Source organism: Thermobia domestica, chromosome 4 (genome assembly GCF_964235325.1).
Source record: "Thermobia domestica chromosome 4, izTheDome1.hap1.1, whole genome shotgun sequence".
NCBI lineage: Eukaryota > Metazoa > Arthropoda > Insecta > Zygentoma > Lepismatidae > Thermobia > Thermobia domestica.
Window position 1 is genome coordinate 319,418,107 of NC_137457.1, and position 27,282 is coordinate 319,445,388.

At 36.8% G+C, this 27,282-nt stretch overlaps 1 protein-coding gene across 1 annotated transcript in view; it reads left to right on the forward strand.

Moving 5' to 3' along the window:
* Positions 1-27,282, forward strand: part of LOC145684364 (uncharacterized) — an 85,828-nt gene that overhangs the window by 16,325 nt on the left and 42,221 nt on the right. The window contains exons 2-8 of the mRNA XM_081756604.1: positions 2,809-2,880; positions 6,212-6,404; positions 7,302-7,473; positions 9,637-9,791; positions 12,006-12,325; positions 19,935-20,117; positions 25,799-25,986. Of these exons, the coding sequence (XP_081612730.1) occupies positions 2,832-2,880; positions 6,212-6,404; positions 7,302-7,473; positions 9,637-9,791; positions 12,006-12,325; positions 19,935-20,117; positions 25,799-25,986 (1,260 nt within the window). The 5' untranslated portion in view covers positions 2,809-2,831. The remainder of the gene's footprint in view (positions 1-2,808; positions 2,881-6,211; positions 6,405-7,301; positions 7,474-9,636; positions 9,792-12,005; positions 12,326-19,934; positions 20,118-25,798; positions 25,987-27,282) is intronic.

The window sequence follows — 27,282 nt, forward strand, 5'->3', positions numbered from 1 at the left end:
CCTCAGATACATTATGGAGACATGTGATGGTACCATTTGAAAGGGCGTTTTAGTCTGAAGAGAATGGGGTACAAAACATGATCCTGGCGGCTTTAGTGGGCGTCTGGTCTCAGGAAATGTTTTACGCGAGATCGGGGTCTTTTACGGTAATCTGGGGCATTGTGAGGATCGTTTGTAAATATTTTTCCCTCTCTTACTATTCAAGATTAAAGTTTGGAATTTTGTACACACCTTTAGTACACCCCCTTAGTACTTTTCAGTTAATTTTCAGATCTCTGCGTTAACACACGGGGGTTCAGAGGGACTCAAAATTTGAAAAAATATCAGAGAAAAATCCCGATTTCCCTCAAAATTTCTCGCTTCAGGAACAAGATAGGGATATATGAATGGTACCGTTTGAAAGCTATCTCTATTGTGAAAAGAATATGGTATGACTCATGACTGAGAGTCTAAAATTTACCTTTTAAAAAGCCGGAATTTAAAAGGGCTACACCATGAAATCTATCTTCGGCCACCAGTAGTTCCATTAAGAAGTTTCGAACTTAGAGAAATACACTTGTTTTGAAGTAAAAGGTTCTTACAGATCTTAACATCCACATTGGCGACTTTAGTGGGAAGACACGGGCAAGGATCTTATAAAATAGAGGATCTGGCCTTGCAACAAAATCTTGAAGCCATACGTCACAGTTTCGCCACCCCTACTCTGCCCACTCCGCCCAATAGGATCGCAATGTTTTGAGCCAACAATCATGGCGGAAACGAAAGTATCCAATCAAACAATGGCAGAAACGAGAGTAGCCAATCAGACGTGTCGATGCTCGGTTGTTTTTTGGCTCCACCGATTTAATAGGATAAAGATTCATACGGGCAGATCCTCTATTTATAACATCCTTGGGCACGGGTCTAGCCAAACATTTTGAAATATATATAAACGCTAAAAGATACAATAAAGAGTACATATATTTTCGGCTATTTATATTAATGGTAGATAATTATTTAACAAACAACATCAGCCGCTACTGTAAAAGTAATTTCCTACTATAATTAATCAACCAAATGTATATATGTACCCATAAGGGAGGGAGCGGGCCTAACCAAAACTAAAATCCCAAAGCCGCCCCTGAACATCCGCATTACTAATGCATTAACTAATCATTGGATCCATATTAGTTTTTATCTTATAAATAATGTAGAATGAAAATTACTTTCTGCAATGTGCAAACACTGTTTGTATTAAGTATGTATTTTAGTTTCACATTCGTGCACTATTTAAATTGTGAAATTTCAGTTAGTTGTAAAACTCTGCGGTACTAACTGTATTCTTTTCTCCCCCCCCCCCCCTCCTTCCATCTATGACAGTAGATGGAGATTAGATGTTCATTTCCATGAAATACGAGAAATATCTTGTCTGGGTCCTCTAAACCACCAAAACCAATAGAAATAAACTGCAAAAGATAGTGAAAGGTATTCCATATCCTTTTATTCTAGGCAACAAACTTTATTTTGAAATGAAATATTTTAGTTTAAGTCCTACGATTATGCCTTTTGGGCGAAGCGAGAAGATGATTAAAGCAAGTGAATGATGATGGAAGAGTTGGTGGAATGAGAATCTGGGAGGAAACAGCAGTACCATGAGAAAACCCACGCACAAGATTTGGTCCCCCCACAGCAAAAAAAAAAACTTGAATTTCGTCTTACGCAGATGTCACAATAAATAAGAATGACCCTCGTATATTTAAATATTTTCTTATTGATTTACTTAGAAGATAATTTATCTTTGGTTCGTTAGTTGATCTGTACTTTAGCGTTACGCTCAGCACCGAGGCTATATGGGACGTGGAACTACAGCTTAACGTGGGATCCGTACCAGTTGAACTCCCACTGGGAATCAAAGCCGGGTTTCCCGCATATGCTAACCATATAGCCAAGAGGGAATACATAACTAATCTTTCTTAGCAGATTAAACTGTTTATATACAGTGTGTCCTAATAAAATATATACACTCTTTGAAGACAGTAATAGAACCCTACTAATAATTATTATGATACGGAAAAGTTTCAAAATTCAAATGTAATATGAACAAACGTAGAAACCGGCCATTTATCAGAAGTGTTCAAATTATTGCCAATTGTAATCCAGATGCAGCTGATAACGCTGGCGGATAGAATCCAAAACGTTCCTAACCATTGCAATTGGTGTTTTGGGCACATTCGTTTCCAACGGCTGCTTTAAGCTCATTGAATGTAGCTGGTCTTGTCACACTTGACATGCTACCAAAAAAAAAAAAAAAAAAAAAAAAAACTATGGAGTTAAATCCGGTGAGCGTGGAGGGTACTGGGTACTGCCTCTTCGTCCAATCCATCTGTTCATCAAGGTAGGCTCTTACGACGCGATGGTAGTGGAGAGCAGTGTTTCTTCCAGACCTGTCTTTTGGGGGGCACTGCCTCCCGGAGCTCTCAGAGTGCCCCCCGGAGAAAACCAAAATAATATGACTACAATATAATAATAAATAGAAAAGTTCCAGCAGTGCCACCCCGGAATACTAAGTGTACCCCTCCCCCGGAACATTTTTTTTTCTAAAAGAACGACTGGTGGGGAGTCCTGGAATTCCTGCTGGAAATACCGTTTTTGACAGTTATAAGCTGTTAAAAAGTGTAACATTTAAACGTAAAATGTAAAAAATGTTAAACAGTGTATACGTTTTATTGGGGCACCCTGTATATTAAATGAAGGTGGTGATTCTATGTTATGTCTTTATCATTATATATATTTTTAATTGAAAATATTTTTTCTGTCTTCTATTTACAGGTGTACGATTTTCATTCGACATCATGGTGCTGAGGTTAATTCTTGTATGCACGTTGTTCTTCGTTTCTCACAGTAAGTAAATTACCGTACTTCTTATTGTATAAGCCATTAGTTTTTGCGAAAGAATCATCAAAACTAAAGGTGCAGTTTACAAGCAAAATTACTGTACAAGCTACTATCTGGCTAGTACTGACTGACACAGAATGCTAAGATAAACAATTCTATTTGAATTGTGATTTGCAGAAGTCACATTGGTTGATTGGTTACTGAGTTTTTAATGGAGACGTCAGCAGCGAGGTTTGTCCCTAGAAGTCAGATTGATTGATTGGTTACTGAGTTTTTAATGGAGACGTCAGCAGCGAGGTTTGCCCCTAGAAGTCAGATTGATTGATTGGTTACTGAGTTTTTAATGGAGACGTCAGCAGCGAGGTTTGCCCCTAGAAGTCAGATTGGTTGATTGGTTACTGAGTTTTTAATGGAGACGTCAGCAGTGAGCTTTGCCCCTAGAAGTCAGATTGGTTGATTGGTTACTGACAAGGAACGGACATGAACGTGTCATCCGGACATCCGAATGAAGCCTAGTTCATTCGATAAACATAACAAAGATATGTTCATGCACAAATAATTAGCTCCCATGGACAACGGAGTAAGTCCCTGGAGCCCATTAACCCTGTTAGTATAAAAAAAAAAAAATCGTAGACTCGCAGTGAAATAGCTATTGCATCAACACTGTTCATTGGAAAATCATGTTTTATAGTGCATTCTCTTCAGCATGAAACAAGCTTTCCAGAGCTGCTATCTATTGGGATCCATGACGTACTTGAACAGGGAAAATTGGGAGAATGCCGGGAAAATCCCCTCCAGAAATCCCTCCCATCAACTTTGAACCCCTCTGGAGTGGCTCCGGGTAAAAGCACACAATCCAAATGTATCTCTAAAAGTACTATAGGGGTTAGGAAATGTATACCAAGTTTTGTATTGATAGACGGTCTATTATTTAGGCCTAATTAACTCTGGTATTTTAACACAAAGAAAAAGTAGGTGGAGAACTGTTTATATTGTAATATTTTCAAGGTTGCTCCGGCTGTTTGTATAAAATTTCATAAGGTCTCCCGTTTTTTCCCAATCTGAAAATCTGGGAGCCTTACCTTATAAGACATGATCATCCTTATTTAGAACGTAAAAATGAAATAGAGATAAAGTGTTCTTCACAGGTCGGTAACCAGCCCAAAAATGTAAGGGGCGGTAGAAGTTAGGGGGGACCGATCCAACCATATTATAGTTCATCACCATATTATAGCTCATTTGCAAGCCTACCGTGAAACTTTTTAGCGGGCGGGCCCCCCCTAGACCCCCTTCGATACGGGCCTGGTCCTTCAGAAACAAGAAAAAGTTATCCCAAACAAACTCTTATAAAATTATATTATCACGTCATATTTATTATAGATTTTTCAGAGAAGAAAGATACAAAATCTAGTGAAACACAATCTAGCTCTGATGGTTCTTCCTAGATCAACAAAAGTAACAACATTTTAATGCACGACATCAATTATAAATAGTGTTTAGAAGAATGGTAACAAAAATCTCGATCTTTCATAGGATCCGCCATCTGTAAAGAACTAAAAATAATCCTCAAACATACATATTGTCTGTCGTGGATATTCGTATCTGCGCGCATTTTCGCCGATCCCAAGAGATTCATCCAAAACATGGCTGAAGTAGCATTCTTATTGGCCACGTACCGATGACGTCACCTACTATTACTATTACTACTACTACTACTACTACTACTGCTTTTGCTATGGATCTGTATACTACAAGGGCAAACTTATTTCAATGAATGAAGCTTAATGGAAATTTTAAAAAATAATCGTTAAATCACTTTCTGAATGTTATTTTTAATATTATTTTAACAAAAGAAGTGTCATAAAATATTTAGAAATAATAATAAAAAACTTTCTTTAGGCAGGGTTTGAACCCACGCCAGAAACGATTTTGTTATTAGCCTATTGCGCTAGCTCACTCGGGTACGGGGACCGACAGCAACTGGCGTTTACTTTGTGCTATATGTATGTCATGACTCGTGATGTCGTATCTGTATCGGCCAATCAGATCAGAGGATATCTGAAGCTGTTATGACTCGTGATGTAGTATCTGTATCGGCCAATCAGATCAGAGGCTATCTGAAGCTCTTGGGATCCGCGAAAATGCTATCTGCGCGGACTTCTGTAAATAATAAAATGTTTCATACAGGCTTGCCAACCATAGGATAACTTATCGAAGTATACGATAATTTACTCCTTAATGCTATATACGATAATGCCATTGCGATGATATGTGAATATAGCTACGATAATTTTTATAACGACCACTTTTTTGGTAGCTTTTGAATGTGCAAATAAATTGTAGATATGCATTAAATAATTATAAAACACACACGTTGAGGTTTTTAACAGTCATTCCCCCTAAAATAAATCAATAACGATTCGAAAATTTTCAAATGGCAACCCTGCATCCCTTGTTTAAATGCAATTACGTTTACGAGGGGTTGGAAATATTACTGTTCAGAATAGTGTTAATAAGGATTTAAAAAAATGTGAGGACAGTGACGCCGATTTAGAGTTCGTAACTGAAAATTAGTAGATAAGTTTATTATATATTATTGCTATTATTAGTAATGTTAGCCCTATCTTGTTACTGGAATTATCATGTACATAAGAAATAAAGTATTTTGTTTGTAATGATGAAAGTCGATAATTTTGTTCTCTATGGTTGGCAACTTTGGTATCATATATTGTATAATAGTCCACAAGAGTGTAGCAGGGGTGAAAGTTACTATGAAGGAAGACTAAAGTTACTGATTGAATACTTAAAATTAGATGCATCGTCAGAGGAAAAGGTTTGAGAAACACGAACCTAGAAGATTTATATTTACTACAATTAAGGAACTTCTTACGTTCAAAGATAACGTAATGAATTTAGCGTAAGAGGCCCCTTCACGGCGAAATTAAAATACCTCTAATTTTTCAGTAATTATGTGATGTTTTGAAATAGATAATCGAAAAGTGGAACAAGAGCTCGCTAGACAATATTATTTTACATGTGATACCTTTATGACGACTCACTCATCTGCTCTCGATTTCGAGACATTTAGAAAATCGGCATTTATTTTCGCGTTTATAAATGGTTGTTAACAGAAAGCTACTAGCTGATTCGTGATCGAGGATATCTCATGCAAAATATTGTTGTCTATGGCACTCTTGTTCCGTATTTTCATTATCTTTTATCTATTTGAAGATAACACATAATTACTGTAAAATTAGCGGTATTTTAATTTCGCTGTGATTAGGCTTCTTAACGGAAATAATAATATGCTTATTTGACATGAGTTTCAATATTTCAGAAGTCCATGGGCAAGAAGTAGACTCACATATTCGTTCAACACTGCTGGAATGCTACAGAAATTTAACTCTATTCGAACATGAACGGCGACTGCCAATGGATTTGCCGACACTCACTGCTATTATTAGGAAGTTGGAGACGAACTCAGGACGGAACTATGACGCCGCTCAATTGTCGCGGGAGCTGTTTCACTGGTATGTATTAACGTCAAGAGGCAAAAGAATTGATCTGTAGTTACAACAATGGAAGGAGTAAACTTTGTGTTTATTATGTTAACGCTCGTCCGCTGATGATATTGTATTTACCATAACGCAACGCTTTTGCTCAACCTAGGATCAGTTTGACCCTTCAACATTTTGAAGGGTTTTAAACAAATCATATTGTAATTTTGGATGCATTTTGAAGCTCAATGTCCGTGGGTCATTTTGGAAAATGAAATTTTCATTAATCCACTTCTGAAATAGAACCACCTAATGAGACTGAAACCCCCCCCCCCCCACACACACAGAACATTTCTTGCAGAATATCCATTTCCCATTTCTTGGAGAAAGTATAATGATTAATTCCTTTAATCCTTACGATTTCTTTAACGATTTATCGATTAAAAATTAACTCTTGGAGAATTTAATTGTGTTACATAAGAAACCAAGAAATTTAGGAATGATCCAATAAAATGGATCAAAAGATTGCGATCTTAGCCAAGAATTAGTTTATGAATCAGGACCTTCAAAATTTTTGAACGGCCCCTAAATCAAGTTTTCATATTTTTTTATGGAATAAGCACATCATACTGAGTTAAGTGATAGTTTGGGTATGGCTCCACTATATGTAGTTCTCCAGATATAAGACCTACAACAAAATTTTTGATTGAAATATATTAGATCTTTTGACGCATTTTTAAATCAGGGTCCATAAAATTTTTGAACCAATTATTGTTTAACTTTCTTTAACTCCTTAATTTAATGGTTATGTTTTAAACGGATTAATTGCAACCCTGAATTTCAGAATATCTTACGCCATTTGCTAGATGCTTTAGATATAGAAAATTACTGGTCATATATTTGTTTTTTCTCTTTCTGTTGAAAATCTAGTTTCAAACAGGACGGCATAGAAAGGGATTTGTCAACTTCAGAGCATTCAGAGAAAGTAGTGCCTTACAAGTTAAGTGGTTTTCAATACGTCAAACATCATGAATTGGAGTACTATCTAATTCCTGGAGATTGTACAAATTTTCCTACGGAATATTTGACTGCAGAAGAAAGAGTAAGTACTATTCAATTTTACTTCTAAGTAACGTAATTTATAACTTAAAGAGGCCCAATCGCGGCGAAATTAAAATACTGCTAATTTTACAGAAATTATGTGATATATTCAAATAGATAAAAGATAATCGAAATGTGGAACAAGATCGTCTTAGACAATATTATTTTACACGTAATACCATTATCTTGACTCATTTATCTGCTTTCTATTTCCAACCATTTAGAAAATCGGCATTTATTTTCGCATTTCTAAATGGCTGCAAACGGAAAACTACTAGGTGACTCGGGATAACGGTACCTAATGTAAAGTAATATTGTCTAGGGCGCTCTTGTTCCACATTTCGATTATCTTTTATCTATTTGAAGATATCACATAATTACTGTAAAATTAGCGGTTTTTAATTTGGCAGTGATTAGACCTCTTAAAAGACTGTAGATTCATATGTGCTGAGACAAAGGTCATTCAGTGGATTCTATCAAAAGTTTTATAATTAATCTTCTTTATTTACTCCCACAAAAGCCGATGGATTAACCCACCTTTAGGCCCGGGGCTAGAAAAAACATGTGAACCCTGCTGACTTCACCTAATTCATGGGGCCGCGGTGGCTCAGTGGTAGAGCGTTCACCTCTGGTGCTTGGGGTCCCGGGTTCGATGCCAGCCCCCGCCAAGTGATCTTTGTGGTGAACAAACACCGTGTGCTTGGGTTTCCTCGGGGTTCTCCCGTTTCCTCCCACTTTCTTCATTCCACTATTTCATTCATTACTCATACTCACCGTCTCCTTTAGCCTAACCGGCATAACCGTGGGACGTAAAACTTAAAGATTTCATTTCGTTTTTTTCACCTAATTCATTTCTGTGAAAGTACAGTAGAAAAGTTAAGGAAATATGTTTCATGCTTTTGGTCATATTTCTTTGATGATGATGATTGTACCTTCATGATTCTTTTTAAATAGCCAGCTGAGACTTTGATCAGAGTGGGGGCCCCTGCAGGCCGGTAGCCAGCCCAAAAATGTAGGGGGGCCCAGCTGAAGTTAGGGGGGACCCGACCCGAAAATATTATATTTTAGTTCATCACCATATTATAGTTCATTTGCAAGCCTACCGTGAAAATTTTAGGGGGACCCGCAAAACTTTAGGGGGGCTGCCCCCCCCTAGACCCCTGGATACGGGCCTGGGCCCCTGTCCACCTGAAGGCCCGGGGCTATAGTCTCCCTAAGCCCTCTTTTAATCTTACCCTGCACAAAAGTCACAAGAAAAACGGGGAACGAGATAACAATTACACGAGTGAAAAACGATGCTGTTAATGCTATTCGATTTTAACACAGCGGAGCGCTCTAATAACAAATACCGCTTTAGTGCGTTATTTTGTCATTAAGAGTCCGGTATTGTAGTTAACACACGCCTGTTGTTAATGTTGCAGTATCAAAACAAGACCGCGACAGGGTTAATAGCCTGACATACTAAAAAATAATACAAAATTTGTCATTTTTCTTGTTGTTTTTCATAAATGAAAGATGATAATGAAATGCGACTTACCACAATCATAGATCATGTCATTTTACAACAGAAAATATGAAGAATTTCAATGTTGCCATCCATAGAAATTCCAGTAGTGCCAAAATTACAATTCCCCCAAAATCTAAGTTAAGGCAGCGACCAGAGGAACGAACTCAACTTAATTACATTATGTATCGTGTTATTTTGGCACCCTGTGAACTACTTTTTAAATAACATTATTATTTAATTTTAATAACTGTAGGTTCAAACTATTTTGCTTATTACAAACTAAATACAACTATTATTTTACCAACGTTGGGCCAACCGATTTTGCTACGAGGGTTACGTAGTGGACCAACTCTGTAGCTAGGCCAAAGTTCGACTATCAGCCCCTAGTGGTAAATAACTTCTGATCTTTTCTGACAGTATACATCACACTACGTGGTATTGGATAACATTTTATGACGTACTTCTAAACTAAAGACAGCGTTTAGTAAGTAAACTAAGTTCCGTGATGGGAAGTAGATGAGGATACGAGTAAATCTTACTAAACTTTTTTTAAAGTCTGTTATGATGACACATTTTCTTAATTGGTCTCATGAAGACGATATAATATATTATTATTATTAATAAAAAGTTATCTAATAAAGCATAATTTATCTCCAGTGCGCGCTTCACTTCATGCTGTCCAATTCCATAGAGACTCAGGAAAGGGGCACAGGTGACAGCGAATGTAGTAACTTTGATACAAGTAACATCAGGCGAAGAAGACGCTCAGTTGATACGTCAGAACTCAAGGAAGATGAATCAGAGAGTCTTACGTAAGTACATTATTATTATTATTATTATTATTATTATTATTATTATTATTATTATTATTATTATTATTATTATTATTATTATTATTATTATTATTATTATTGCTATTATGTATTGAATTTTTGTTTTACATTAAATTTAACAAAGTTTGAACATACAGAATCTAAATAAACAAGATGAAATAATATAAAAAATTCAAATTAAATCTTCAGCGACCCCATTATAGCCCACTTTGCGTCAACGCAACAAAAGATTTAGAGACAATTTTCCAAGTTTCCTTCAATTTCGTTATTAACTATAGGCAGGGCCGTAACTTGTGGGGGGCCAAGGGGAGCAACTAACCTCCCAGGGAAGCTCCCCGCCGTTCGAGGGGGGAGGCCACTTTAAGACAAAACTTTCTTACTCCATATATGATACGAACATGAAATTATAAATGAACCATCAAAAGGTTCACCACATTACATAAACAAAACAGCACACAAAAGGTAAATAAAACAAAATATGAATCGTGGGTCCATTTCAATAAAAATGTCTACTATTTGGGGCCCTAGAAATAATATTTATTCGTATGGCTTTGAGATTTGTCAATATTGTCTCTTTAACTTATTTTGTCATGTATGGAACGGGCCCAGGGGCGTAACTAACGGATCCGCAGACCTTGCCGTGCGGGAGACCCTACAGGCTCCGGGGAGCCAACAAAGAGTAGGAGAAAGATGGAAAGAAAGGGCCTATTTTTCTTTGTAAGACCAACATTTTCTAGGGGTCCTAGATATTAATGTTTGCTCCCCCATTGAATATATTGTTAATGACTTGTGCTAGTTTAAACGTTGATAAATGCTCTTCATTATGTTCACACAAGCACTTTATCAATTAATTGTTTTTATTCTATGAATCATGTTGCACTAACACAGTGTTAGAAATCTACGACTTGAATGAAATTAGTGTTGCTTACGAGAATCGAGAAGTTTGTTGTCTCGTCTCGAAAACGAGACGAAAATTGTGCTCACGAGACGCCACAAGTTTGTTTTCTCGTCTCTAAAATGAGACGACAATTGTTCTCACGAGACTCCACAAGTTTGTTGTCTCGTTTCTTAAATGAGACGGCAATTGTGCTCATGAGACTCGAAAAGTTTGTTGTCTTGTATCAAAAATGAGACTAAAATTGTGCTCACGAGACTCTACAAGTTTGGTGTCTTCTCTCTAAAATGAGATGGCAATTATGCTTACGAGACTCAAGAAGTTTGTTGTTTCGTCTCGAAAGTAAGATGGCAATTGTGCTTACGAGACTCCAAAAGTTTGTTGTCTCGTCTTTAAAATGAGACAATTGTGCTCACGACACTTGACAAGTTTATTGTCTCGTCTATAAGATGAGATTAAAATTGTGGTCACGAGGCTTTACAAGTTTTTTCTCTTGTTTCAAAAATAAGAATGAAATTGTGCTGAGACTCTAGAAGCTTGTTGTCTTGTATCGAATATGAGACTAAAATTGTTCTCACGAGAGTCGAAAAGTTTGTTGTCTTGTACATTGGCGTCTCTGGCATGTAAAATTTGGGGGGGGACATCAAAGGAAATGATCTAACTGCTAGTATCTCAGCGGAATTTTAGATTATGTCACTTCAAAATATTGGGGGGGACGTGTCCCCCCTGTCCCCCCCGCCAGAGACGCCCATGGTCTTGTATCAAAAATGATACTAAAATTGTGCTCACGAGACTCCACAAGTTTGTTGTCTCGTTTCTAAAATGAGACGGCAATTGTGCTCATGAGACTCGAAAAGTTTGTTGTCTTGTATCAAAAATGAGACTAAAATTGTGCTCACGAGACTCCACAAGTTTGGTGTCTTCTCTCTTAAATGAGATGGCAATTATGCTTACGAGACTCAAGAAGTTTGTTGTCTCGTCTCGAAAGTGAGATGGCAATTGTGCTCATAAAACTCGAGAAGTTTGTTGTCTTGTATCGAAAATAAGACTACAATTGTGCTCACGAGACGTCACAAGTTTGTAAACTCGTCTCTAAAATGAGACGACAACTGTAGTCACGAAACTCCACAAGTTTGTAGACAATTGTGTTCACGAAGCTCTAGAAGTTTGTTGTTTTGTATCGAAAATGAGACGAGAATTGTCTCGAATTTTAAAATGTAGTTCTCCTGTCTTAGGCAACACTACTTTCTTCCATGAATCCGTTTAACATAGTAGTGAGCTCTATGTTTTCGTTTCAGGCAGGAAAAGTACACTCTAATGAGGAATTCTAACAAGACAACTCCTAGGGTTAGCAGTTCAGGAAGGCGCCCATACAACGTAGGAGGAAAAGGCTGGCAACCTCAAACGCAAACAGGAGTGCAATCCATGTGCCCAGTAGAGAACGGAGTAATCATCACGAGATGGGGATCAATTGCAGCGGGAACACTTTTATCAGGAATAGCAGCTGGATTTAACGAACAAAGTATCTCCGTTGGACAAATAACATCGCCATCTTTCGCACAGAATTTATCACAACAATATGTCCCGATTCAAAGTTCTTATGCGGCGACTCTTGCAGGTACGTTGTTCATCTCTGTCTTTATATTATGAAGCACTAGGTAAAAATTGACAAGTTCGCGCACATTTCAGAATGGTTGTTCATGACTAGTGCAAAGTTTCAAGAAAATTAAAAGAATTACAAAAATAATAATAATAATAATAATAATGAAAACTGACTGAAGCTTACCATAAATTACTTTTAAAAATCGCCAAAACTTAGGAAAAGTTACAAAAAATGACCTAAAAGATGAGAATTGTCAAAATATGCACTTTAAAATTATAATTTATTGTTCCAGAACGAAGTGTAATATTGAATGTATTTGTTGTGCGATAGCCAAAAAAAAAAAAAAAAAAAAAAGATTGCAGCAACTTCCGCCCCGTACTTATGACGTTTTAAAATACAGGGTGGACATAAAGTCTCTCCCTGATAACAAACTTTAATAACAAGAAAACTAAGAGTGAGAGAAGCATGCATTTTACGCCAAATACTAAGAAAACTCAAAAAGTTTTTTTTTACCTGATTTAGAGAATTTCCAGATGTGTTTCATTAGTTACCCATGCGCGAAGCGAGTGTATGCACGTGAGAGAGTGAGGTCCTAAAGTGCTTTCAAAATTAGAAACCAATTGACAGCTCAAAAGCACGTGCAGATTTATTTTGAAGAAGGGACTCTACGTCACAGAGTTATTGCGGTCACTCAGCGAGGGTCGAATCATAAAGTCATTTTAGCAACCGTGGGTGGAGAGTTTCCCTGACAACAGACCAGTGTTGGGTAAGTTACTTGTAAAAATGTAACGCGTTAGTAACGCGTTACTTTTAGGTCCGAAACTTTAAAAATATGAAAAAAATTATGACTTCAATTTTCCGTACTACTATTACTACCGCTATTATTATTATTATTATTATTATTATTATTATTATTATTATTATTATTAATTATAATAACACTGTATATAAAAAGCAAGGTAGGCGGTTTGTATTTGAATACTAAAAAGATAGTTGATTGCCAATCTCGGTAAAAAAAAACTGAATCGGCTCGGAATTCGACTCGAGGATATAACCCTGACTTGACTCGAAACTCGACTTGAATTCGAGTCGAGTCGAATTTTAGCTTGACTCGTGCTCATCCCTATGAGTTAGAAAAAATGGTTGCTTATAATTATTCTGCTAAACTAATTATATAATAATAACAATGTTGTTATGTAAAATTAAAAATAAAGAATATAGAGAAACATTACACTACTCTATAATCAACGGGACTCTAGGATAAGCAAACTGATCTGAAAGAACTCCAATATTACATATCATCAGCAAACTATTTTCTAGTAATAAAGTAGGCCTGTTCATCAGAACACAGTTTATTCGTATTAACCCCTTACTGTAAATCGTTAATTATGGCACCCTAGTTGTTGATAAATATTTTCCGCCGGGGCACTTCGGACACTTTACTTTTAAATTCTGTCTACCATCATTCTCAGCTCTTAAGAAAAAAGTATTCTTTCAAATGTTCGAACAGTAAAATATTTTCGTTCTCCATCTTTATAAAAACAACACCAATTAAAGTAAAATAGACTACCGGTATCATTGCACTCCTAGTTCACTCACTAAATGTATTGATTTGGAGCTGTCAAAATCTACGACAATTGCAATCAGTACACGTGATTTCCCTAAGGCTGTCCTCATCTTCCAAAAACAGCAAGTGGCACTACGAACTTATCCGCTTCTCTGTGTGTCTGTGACTGTCGGTCGCTGACATACGTAGTTCATGCTCGATTGTTTCATTCTGAGAAATTCACTTACAGGAAAGAAAAATTTGTTTCCGAAAAAAAATATACATATATTGTAGTTACTCATCCGAAATGTAACGCGAAAAAAGTAACGCAAACTAGGTACGTTACTTAAAAATTTGTAACGCGTTACCGTTACAGTTACTTTGGAAAAAATGTAACGCGTTACTAGGAAACGTTACTTAAAAAGTAACGCGTTATAAGTAACACGTTACTTGCGTTACGTTACTTCCCAACACTGCAACAGACCTTAACATTCCAATGTTGCCGTTAGTAAATACGTGTTTCCAGAAGGAAAGAAGCTTTTCCAGTCTTCGTTTCTTTGTGCGTGGAAGTGATTTAAAAAACACACACATGCACACAGCCCCCTTCCCAACATGCACAAACTAAGACGACAAAGATATCCTTTCATCGATCCAAACAAACCAATATTTAGAAATTTTCGTTTCCGTTAAGACTCATAGGACAGTTCGAGCTGATGACTCACCGGGATGCAAACGAAGTGGCAACAGGGTACCACGTACTTCTCCAGACATCAATTTGTTTCTAGTTTAGAAAACAGTATAGCATGGTGCATTCGCCAGTGGAACTTCCCTAGTATTGTCCAGTGGTTGAAGATGGACATTCCTATTCCAGCTCCCGCTGAGTGTGATGTGCGAGCAGTGATTAAGTTTTCGAATGCACAGAGCATAGCGCATCAGAATTGTCGCTTCATAATAACGGAATTCAGCGGTCGGTTCCTGCAGATTTCCCGCTCCTTATTGCACACCATTGTCACGGAGCTCCTCTTGTTCAGGAAGTTGTGTGTCATATGGGTGCCTAAGCAACTGATTCCAGAACACAAAGCAAGCCAGCATATGTTCGTACACCTCAAGGGATTCCTGTTAGGTCAGCATCAGCATTTTCAGAATAACGGAAAGGCGGAGGACAGACAGTAGTTCCAATCTGAGGCGGCCGAGTTCTAGAAGGACACAGGTAAAGAGAAGTTGGTCCCACGGCAGGCCCGTATCCACGGGGTGGGGGGCAAGGGGGGTTGGGCCCCCTAAATTTTGGCTGGCCCCCATAAAATTTCACGGTAGGCTTCCAAATGAACTATAATATGGTGATGAAGTATAATATGATTGGGTCGGGCCCCCTCTAACTTCTACCGCCCCCCCCCTAAATTCTTGGGCTGGCTATGGGCCTGTCCCACGGTATGACAGCTGTCTGGATTCCGGTTATGAATATGTTGAATAATACCTAAACACATTTTATCTGGTACAATAAATGTTTTCATTCGATTGTGTTTTGTTTCTATTAAAGGCCCTTGGAAAAGTTACTTTCTGGATGCGCCTCGCAGATTACCATCAAATTTGGTCACAATGTACAATGTCAAAAGTAAAGAACCATGATTGTTAGTGGAAACAAAATGGAAACCCTAAGTGTTAGAAATAAGCCATTTTCGGTTAATAGATAGCGAAGAACGGTTTCCTGCAAAAGACGAAGCCTCCAAACAAAGCTTCGTCTATTATTTAATTGAATTGAATTGAATTTTATTGCGTTCAATGACCATTTACATTGGCTGATTGCTATATGGTGTAGAACATGTCAATGATATTATACAAAATATATATTCATATTATTGTAAATACATAACTACTTTTACAATATCTTTTTGAAAAAACATGACAAAATGTGGTTTCCTCGGAAGGATTATTAAGATACATTACTCACCCATATAGCATTTTCTTTTTTACAAAGTAGAGAAAAATATAATGTGTACAAGAATTACATTTACGACTTAGAAGATCAGTTTGCAAGTTTCCTTCACACTATAAAAAGCAGTGGTTTAAGGACAGAGCACGTACTAACTTTCTGAAACTTTCATGTTTGTTAAGAGTATTAGTTTGATTAGGCCAGCATCCAACCTTTTTCAACTTGCGGCACACTACGGGTGTAACTTGAATTCTCGCGGCACACTCTTAGATATTATTATTATTTGCAATTATACAATACCATGGTAATTTTTTTCTGTGATTACTGATCATCATCTCACAGAAATGAAAGCTCGATCACTGGTTTTCCCCTATGCTAATTCATTATGCTTAGTTTTTATTCTAATTTTATAATAGAAAACAGTTGCAATGAAATATAGGACTCAGATTTTTGAAAATACGCTTTCTTTTTCGAAAACTGTATCCAACCTTTCACTAAGAACGAAGATCACTAAATAACGAACGAACAAACAAGTGTCTTGTACTTTTAACTTTGCTGTTTTAACCATTATTATTGCAATTATTATATATTATTGCATATTATTGCAATCACACAGCTTGCAATGCGTCGAAGTCAAAACACACCTGTTGAACAAAGTGTTGTTCTATCATTCACGTGCAAATGAGTGTTCTACGAACGTTCACTTAACACGTACCGTACAAGTGCTTCCATTCCTCGGTGTTAGTATGACTCTCAATTGAAGCGTAACATAGCAGCTAACCGTGGAAATGTGTACGAGCCGAAATACTGTCTGCTACACAGTAATAGATGTAGAATAATATATTACAATTACAGTAATTTTTTTCCATGGTAGAAATTCATAGTAATGTGAAATATAAAAATACACATTTTTTCCTATGTCCTGCAATTTGGTTGATATAGAATTGATAATTTTGTTTCGATTTTCTCGCGGCACACCGGTTGGGAAACCCTGGATTAGGCAATGAGTTAAAGAGTTGAACACAATTGAATGCAATTGTCTTCGAAAACAAAGTGGTATTATGAAAAAGAACTTGTGGATGTGACTTCGTTCTCGTATTATATCCATGTTTATCTGAATTCTTTTTGTACAATTCTTGTTCCTTGTGGACAAAAGGTAATGTTTCGTATTATACAAGGAAGGAAGTGGAAGAATATTTAGGTTTTTAAATAACGTTTTGCAAGAAGTATAATGTGAAGTATTAGTGACTATTCTTATCAACTTCTTTTGGAGTATAAAAACTACTCTACTAAAACTGGAAGTGATAGTAATCCACGACAACTTAACGGCATCAATAACACTCTACATGGACAAAATGTTAAGATTTTTTATCCGGATCAATTTATCGTTCTAAAAAATAGACTTATCTCCTCTGTTAACTCTAATATACAAACCGGAAGTAGCAGAAATCAACAACTTCCGGTTTTAACATTGATCATTATGGGGTAAAAGTGGTAACAGGTAATGATAAGCAGTTTCCTATAATCAATTAAGTGTTCCAAGTGTATATATAGTCTATGTCTGCTCTAATTTCTCTATTAAAAAAAATACTAGTATAAATATAGGGTCTACTAAAAATTACGCTTTCAGCATAAATTGAGAATGTCACTCCATAGAAATCAAACTTTTTCAGGTGCTGTACACGTTCCACTGCTAGTTATTCTTCACAATATAACAGGCCAGGGGCGGATCCAGAACCGACTTCTGCGGGGGCGGGGGGTTGTCATACTGCTACTTTTAAGGGCTCCAAACTTTCGGATGGGTTTTATTTATATATATATATATAATAAGAAAGTTTTCTCTTCTGGGGGGCGTTCGCCCCGATCGCCCCTTCCCCCTGCATCCGCCCCTGATAACAGCCTAAACTTCCCTTAATCAATTAAATTGACTACTTGGTGTGCAATACTATTTCCATAATTTAAGGTCTCAACTCATGAACTTCAGATCTATGTTCCTTTATATGGCAAGGATTCACCAATTACCAGAAACGAAAACAACAAAGTACTAATGTCAATTACCCGCTTTGCTACGTTAAAATAAGAAAAAAAATAGTAATATGCTCAGTTAGCCAGTCACTTTTTACTACTATTGAAGCGCTGTCTAATATAGGTCAGTTTTCGAACATTTTTATGTATATCTCCCCCTCCCACCCCCTGTAACTGCGGGCCTAAATATGGATTTAAACGGCATCGGAAATGTCACTGTTCATTTCAGTGACCCCCAAAAATTATAGATTCGACACTAATATCGGTCATTTTCGATAATCTTCAAATGTCTACCACTCCCCCTCTCCCAAACAGTGGGGCTGAATTTGGATTTCAACAGCATCGGAAATGCCTGTTCAATTTCATCGAGCCCGATATTTGACACTAATATCGGTTATTTTTGATCATTTTTAAACATCTATCCCCTCTCCCCTTAGTTGCACCTTCAAAGTGAAATGTCGGAAAACATTCCATTCCCGAGTCTCATCCATGTTGGAAATGTGACCGAGATCGGTCGGGTTGATCAAGAATTATAAAGTCACAAACATAGTGACTTTCATTTTTAAGTTTTCTTCTAAGCAATATTGCCCGTAAAATAGCTAATCGAGTCTTGTTAGTGAGTACCATTGCTCGTAATACAGTTGGAATTATAATTTCTCACTCAGAAGTAGTAATTAGCAGCAGTCACATTGAAATATTGTGCTACAGACCAAGAAACCATAAATATAACAAACTTTCGCGGTACTTGGGAAATAAAGTTTCTGCATTGCATTTATTATTTTTCCCGCGCTACCCTAGCCATTTGTTTCAAGTTAGTCAGAATGAAGCGGGTGAGGATAGATTTACATCAAAGTTCCACCACCTAAATGTGACGTAATATCACGTGGTATTATCATGAGAGCAAAGATGGAATAAAACGAGCCCGGCGGGCTTCCAACCCCCTTCGCTCACAGACACTCGCTCAGCTATACGAGTATTTCATAAAGTAAGTAAATCACTTTTTCAAAATCAATAAAGTTCTATCTGCAAAGACTTTCCCCCTCCTGGTGCCTCCCACACCTGTAACTCCCACCAACCCCCTTCGCTTCGCGAGGACCCCAATACTCACTTCCTGTTGGTTTATAACGTCATTTTTTATAACGGCTATCAGAAATCTCTGGGTAATGGTGGAAAAAAAGGCCAATTTATGCATTATATATTACGTACAAGAGAAACGAATATTAATATTATTTTAAATGAAAAAAATGTTATGAAAATTACTAAAAGAAACTCTTCCCTTGGGCCGGGTTTGAACCCACTCCAAAAACTATTTTTATCATTAGCCCGGTCACTAGTGTACTCGATAGTCGGCTACAAGGGCCAACAGCGTTTGAAGTTTGATTTGTGCTATATGTATGCTACCTGGTGAGAAACGGATAACTCCAGCCAATCAGAACCGTGTATTTAGCTTCTATGGCTAGTGTAGAGGCTGAAATAATATGTGATTCTGGTATTGCTGAATTTCACTGTCCTGTTGACCAGGGGCGTCATTTCAGACTTTGCCTGGGGGCAAGTGTACCACCGACATAAGACTTTCACAGTTTGTACTAATATATTAGTAGACAATCGATTAATGCATATGTATTCCTCAAACTCTTGGGGGGCAATTGCCCCCTCCTGCCCTCCATAAATGACGCCCCTACTGTAGACTAGCGACGTAAATACGCTAGTTATCGCCTGGGGCAACAACTCGCCTTAGCGCCCTCCTGACCAACCAAACCAAAACATTCCCCCAAATAATTGCCCCATTTTGCGCCTTCCCAATCCGGCATTCGGGGCACAAGCCCCGTTTTCCCCCCTTCCCTAATTACATCACTGCTGTTGACAAGGATTACAGCCATCCAAACAAATTAACAGCAGAACAAACCTATAGGGCCAAATAACCTAGTCTCATATAGCCTCAGTATTAAAATGGACTTAACTCCAAACAAAATAACCAATCAGCAAACTTGATTGGACAGCCATTTTAATTAGTTAGTTACAAATTTTACGATTTAAGTTAGACATTAATGAGCTGGAGTTTTCAACATTCACCATTCATACTTTTTTAACTGACAGAATTCTTTCTTTCTTTGAACGTGTAGGTGATATAGCGGAAGTAGGAATCTTCCAAGGGCCTAACTATGCTAGCAATCCTTCAGCGATCAAGATTGGAGCAACAGGAGGCTGGAACACTACTATAGACAGACCAGTTCCTCACTGGTACTTCATTAAGCAGCAGTACGATTTTCAAATGACGGATGCTGAAATTAGAGGAGGATTAGATGGTAAGTAAATTTAAGTTTATATCTGTGGGGTTGCTCGGGTTAGCGTCATCAAGTGCAGTATAGACAATATGGTACTAGTAGAAGTAGGCCAATATCTCACTGGTACTTTTTAAAGAAACAATATGATTTTCAAATGACGGACTCGGAAGCTAAAGCAAGTCTGGATAGTAATTATTTTTATGTTATCATCATCATGGTAGGTATTGTGCCATCATTGGCTGGCTACTTGCCACATGAGAAAATTTCATGCTCCACAGTATTTCACTAACCTTTTTGGCTTGTCTATTTTTATATCGTCCATCAATTGTAGCTTCCTTCGTCTCTCTCTCTCTTTCCTGAAACCATACCCTCTAGCACGTCCATCATGATACAGTTCCTTCCTAGCCAATGTTCTAAAAAGTTTCCCTTCCTTTTCTCAATAAAATCTAGAAGTGTTCTTCATTTCTGCATCATTTCAAACACCCTCTCATTCTTTTCCCGCTCGACCCAGCTAATTTTATCCAATTTTCTCCACGCTCACATTTCAAATGCTTCCAGTCGCTTTCATAATTTTTGCGTAACATCCATGTTTCTACCCCGTACAATACAATACTCCATACGAAACATTTTATGAGTCTCTATTCAATTCTTCATTCAAGATCCCACAAAACAAACTTTTATTCCTCCTACAAGTTTGTTTCGATATTCCTATTCCTGCTTTTATTTCATGTTTGCATTTCATATCATCACTATTCAGGTACCGAAAACTAGACACCTGTTCTATTTTATTCCCACCTATTTGAGTATTTGACACCGACATCTTTGTCCTAATCACCATGGCTATTGTCCTTCTAACATTTGTTATCACCCCATATTCTTCACAGCCCTTCCTCAAAGTTTCTATCTTATTGATTTTGTACCATCTGCAAACCATACACACTCAATCCTTCTACTTTCTACCGAAATGCCGTCTTCATTATGAAGGCAGTTTTTTCACTATCTCTTCTACGCAGATATTAAGTAATGTTGGCGAGAGACAGCACCCCTGTCCAACTCCCCTTGCAATTACACTCTCTTCTGTCATTTCCTTCCCTATTCTAACATTTATTGCTTAGGTGGCGCGGTGGCTCAGTGGTAGAGCGTTCACCTCCGGTGCTTGGAGTCCCTGGTTCGATCCCAGCTCGCGCCGTGTGGACTTTGCGGTGGGCAAATATCGTGCTCGTGGATTTTCTCAGGGTTCTCCCGTTTCAACCCACTTTCTTCATTCCACCATTTCATTCATTTCTCATCATCACCGTCTCCTTTAGCCTAACCGGCATAACCGTTGGACGTAGCACTCAAACATTTCATTTCATTTTCACTTATTTATTGCTTAATATATAAGTTTCTTATGTGTCTTAGATCTTTCCATTCCAACTTAATCTTTTTTGGAACTCTCAACAACAATACCTAATTCACACTGTCAAAAGCCTTTTCAAGATCAATGAATAAAACACACGCCTCTTTACTTCTTCTATAAACCTTTCACCGATCACCCTTAATAATCCACTTGCATCTATTGTGCTCTTGCCTGTCCTGAAGCCGAACTGTTCCGCCTCAACATTTTTATTCTTCTATGTAACATTCTGTTTACTATTTGAAGCAAAATTTTTGAAGAAAAATCAGTGTGGAAATGGTGCGTGAATGACAAGATTGTTACATATCGTCTTTGAGTTTTATCGTGTTGTACAAAATAAGGAGTGTCAGTTTTTGAAATTGTGTGAAAGGCACCACGTAGCACTAAACAGGCGAACAGTTTGTCGTAAGTGTAGAAGCGTATTGAAACTACAGAAAATAAGAGAAACATCTAACTAACTAACTCTATAGCCTATGGAACCCGGAGGTGTAATGCCGCGTTCACGAAAGCTCTCCATTGACTTCTATCCTCAGCCAACTGGATCCAGTTTCTACTTTGTATTCCTATTCTGCGAGATCTATCTTAATACTGTCCTTCCATCTGCGCTTAGGTCTTCCTAATGGTCGTTTTTGATTGGTTTTCCAGTTGACTTTGAAAGCGTTCCTACTTTCTTCCATTCTGGCTATATGACCTGCTCATTTGAGCCTCCTAGACTTGATGCTCCTACCAATGTTTGGTAAACCGTATAAATTATGTACCTAGGCAGTAAGAGGAACATCTAACCAAACCTAATCTAATCTAACTTGATTTAGTACATTTTGATACTATTTGGATGGCATTTAGTATCTCCTTGAAAGCTGTGCAACATATAAGCCATGCATTTATGACAAAATGTTTTTCCACTATCCTCGTTTATTTTATACCCATCGCCGCTGACGCGACTGCACACTACGGATGCACCCCCTCACTAACGTTTGGGCCCCCTGCTGCGCTTCTGCCTTGACTCGGTTAGATAATATTCGTGACCACGTAGCACAATTTGGTTCGTGTTTTTTCACTAGTTTTTGTCATACGTCCACACCGTATTTCGAACAATAGTCACTGCAAAGTGTGCCAGGGTATTTTGGAGGAGAAACTAAATAATGGTGCCTTTCAGAATTCGATTTTCGTGTGGTCCGTCGATACAACAGTAATGCCATGTTAACAGCCCGGATCTTCTAGTTACGCCTGAAACTGGTTAGATTATGTAGCACAACATTTAGGTATCTGTAATCTTATGAGCCAGCTTTAAACGCAAATATGAAAGATGTGTTAAGACTAACGACTGTATCATATATTCAAAACCTGAATCACTATATCGTTGCTGATAATACTCGTATTATAGTTAAATCATGATTATATACGATAGTACGTATTTCCTTGTTTTCCTTTTCTTTAAAGTTTCAGTACTTAATGTTGCACAGATATAAAGTCTTCATAGCCTGTGTTTTGGATTGTAAAAAAATCTTGATTTTTGGTGTTCTAAAAGCTTATTCTTCGTTTTTGATGGTTCAGTGGCTCAGCGTGCACTTTTGGTGCATGGGGGTCCTGGTTCGGTCCCAGCTTGCTCCAAGTGGGCTTTGTGATGGACAAACACCGTGTGCGTGGTATTTCTCGTTGTTTTTCCATTTCCTCCTACTTCATTCATTCGACTATTTCATCCTCATCATTAGCGGTTTCTTTAGCCAACATGACATAAACGTGGGACGTAAATCTGGAAGATTTCATTTTTCATTTTGGTTCTACGTTTCCCTTGTTTTTATATTATATGCGACAGTATTTTTTGCGTTATTTTATGAAAATTAATTATTGATGCAATGAATTATTATAAAATTGAATGAGAAGTTATAAAAATCCTAAAAATTGCATAGTGAGAGTTTTAGGTGATAAATTACAAACTTATTTTATAACAATAACATTTATAAATATGTATATGTTGATACGGACAACAGTCTGTAACATATGATAGCAATTTCTTCTATGGCCAGACGTAAATATTTAACTTGTTAAATTTAGTGGCCAGACATGTGTAAACATGTTTTTCTATGGAGTTCTGATATAATACGTGAAGAAACCATTAATAGTGGACGTATTTTCAATTATAAAAAAAATAATTTTGTGAAAAATAAAAAGGTAAATGCAGAAAATCTTCGGATAATACATTGGTTTAAATATGTTTTATCTAGAGTGTTATCATTGAACATTTAGGGAGTAAGCTATATTTTAATTAGTTTCAGAAATTCTGATAACTTAAAGCTAACATATAGATGTTATAATTTACATCTACAACATATACAAAATGTAAGGCCGTTCAGAAGAATCAGATAATTATGCGAAACTTTATTTTAATTTTATTTTTGGGTTATGAAAATATGTTGTGTGTGACTTCTTTAGACTGATAAAATTTTATACGGTATTACTACACACCAAATATTCCCCTAACCACAAAAAGTTTAACGTATTTGATTGCTTCCTTCTGATTTGTCATAAATTTTGTCAGATGGGAAAGAAAATGGTTTGAAAATAAGTTCGTCGAATGTGGAAGTAAATGTAGTTTATATGACCAGTTGCTATCTGTGAGAAGCGAAAAATAAGATTGTGCAGTGATGGTTAAGAGTGACACGCTGTCATGATCTGTGTCAAAATGAATTCTATCCATAAATACACTGCTGCCCAGAAGGCGTAAATTCGAGGCAATAAATTCTGTTTGATCGTATAGAAACTGAATTGAATGAGATGGGATAGGCTATGTGGATACCATTTCCTTCTGATAACGTTAGCTACTTATGGAGGTTTTCACAACGTGAAGCAATGACGTACGCAGAAGTTCGTCAAGGAAGGGTATTCCAGCTCCAAAGTTTATATGATTTCATGTGTTTGTATACATATCTTCATATACCAAATGTTTACTTTTCATATCTTGCTCAAGAGAGATTTTCAAACCGTGAAACCCCCCTTGCGTACGCCACTGACGTGAAGTCTAAACTGTAAACTCATACGCTCATATGAGATAATCGGACGTATAAATGAATGGCACTGAAGGTATGAAACCTTCAAATTGTACTAGTAAGCCTTTTAAGATCAGCCAATGTTTGAATTTTAGTTGATTGTATCAAAATGAGATTACCATGTTGAATATGTGTCTGAATTAACATCTAAATATCTTGCCTTTTTGTAATCCTCCAAATTATCTTAAGGACGAAATAAAGTTTTTTTTACATCAAATAGGACAAAAAATGGGTATAAATTGCGTACTTTACAAAAGTGTTTTAATCAAACACGCAAATCAGTGCAAGCCCCTAAAACAGTTATTCCCAAAGAAGCAAAAACATGGATAGGAATTCCGTATTTTCCATAATTATCTACCAAATTTGAACGTATTCTTGCAAAATATAACATATCTGCTTTCAGTATCCCCCCGAAAAGTTTAGAAAAACATCTTACCATATTTAAAAGTTATTTTGTTGATTCACTAAATAAGTCAGGTATTTATCGTGCTCAATGCGAATGTCACTCCTCATATATAGGACAAACGAAACGCAATATCAATACTTGAATTAAAGAACATATTAGACAATCAAGAAAGTCACAAAAAGAGGGCATGTGGGGGTTGGCACTTCACTTAAAACAACATAAACACAATATAAAGCAGATTAATGTAATAGTTTCAGGTAAAACAAAGAAACAACGGGAGATTAAAGAATCTTCCTTTATTCACAAATATAAACCAGCTTTAAATCTGGATTTTGGCAACACTGATAATATGCTTACCTACTTTTGATATATATTTTGGATCGAACAATAGTGACGTAGCATAAACATCGCTCTTCCTTCAACTCAGCTCATTCTTTTGCATTGTGCCCTGCTCGTGGTATTTGAGTATCCTCCATGCTATATTCATTAGTTCTGTGATATATATTCCTTTCTCTACACTTTTCTTTCTCTCAACCATTATTATCCTTCTTACCTGACCACTGAAGAAGGTACTAGCTTGGTGTTCCGAAACGTATGAAGAGTTTCTAGTTTCTCCACGGAAGAATTTATTGGTAAGTAACCAATTATTTGTTAATCTTGCTTTTTTTTGACTAGCCGGATCCTGGTTCCTCCAGTACCAATAGTTGGTAACGGAAAACTCCGGTAGACTTTATTTATACCTTGTTTCGAAAGAAACATAGTTCCTTGTATCTATATCTAGGCATGTTGATTGCACCACATATGTTATTTATATACTCTTAAGTTTTATAATTGTGATATATTTTATTTCCAGGCCTTCTTATAGCATCACAATCGAATGAATTGAAGAACTATCCTCTGTCAGATCTCATTGATTGGTACTACTCTGATCAAGGAATCAGCATCTTAAATCAGAATCAAAATACAAACACGAAACTGAGAGCTTGTGATCGAGTCAATAATTATCAGAATAATCTGGATTTCAATATTATTACTGAACAAGTAAGTAATTGCACTATTGGTACGTAATTTTTTCTTTGTAAAAACATCCGAGGTTCCTTGTACTGCAAACTGCATAGATCAGTACAGTGAAGTCTGGAAGTAATAGTTCAACGGTGGTATCCACATTAAGGGCCAATCCTACCATCTTTTGATATCTGTCTGATACAAATATCCTCCTGACATTTTTCCGATAAGTGTTCTACAATGTCCTGATAACAATCAACTGGCTGATAAACCCTATCAGCTGGTTGGTACTTTGACAGGAAGTTCAATTGCATGTTAACAGCTATCAGCTACTTGTTAGTTGTCGTGTAGTGAATCATGGACGAAATCGAAGAATTGTTAATGGTGTCTGAGGACGATGAGGAGATTGTTCAATATATAGCGAGGCCTAGAAGACCATTTTAGCTCGAAATTATATGCCAATGTATAACGATAAGTAGTACCCGTTGGCTAAAAGTGCCCGCACATAAGCGCCATGTAATTTGTGTAGTTAGAAGATGAAGAAATATATTCTATATAAAATATAGAGTTTAATTATTGAAATTGAATGACATAAAAACATATCTAAATTATTAATCTATATTACATATTTTTAGAGGTGGAATATCAAATAAATGAATTAATTAAAAGCTCAGATTGTGTTATTACGTGTAGTATTATAAAATGGAGTGTAATATATAACGAAATTAACGTTATAAATTTTAGTAATGCTTCTTAGGTTGTAAGGACGAACAGCAATATTTCTATGTATATAGTACCAATGCATATGTAAGTGTAGCCTAAAAAGTGTTTATTACTTAAGTTTGTGTTTGCCTTTACGATAGTGTACCCCTAGCCAATAACGTGCATAACAAAAAATACCGGTACTAATTTCTGTTTCCCATGTTTTCAATAGGATAATTTAAACAAGCATACTGAAAACGCACTTGATGTTTCAATTGTTTTCAGTATGAGCAACAGAAAACCAACCAATCAAATGGTCCGTTAAAACCTTGCTTCGGGTTAACTATCTGACAGAGTATATATCAGGCACAGTATATTGTAGAACGAACCACGGGTTAAAGTAACTGACAACTTCCTGATATCTAATTCTGACTGATAGTAATCAGAAAGAATATCAGGATATTGTAGGACTGGCCCTAAGAGAAAAATCTGTTGTAAGAAAACAGGTGTTGTTGAATTTATTCTAATGAGAAAGTTGGTAAAATCTGTATATATAAAAATGAAGGTGACTATGTTAGTGATCTCGCACCGCTTGAACCTGGGAGTGTTTTTATCATTTCACTTTACGGT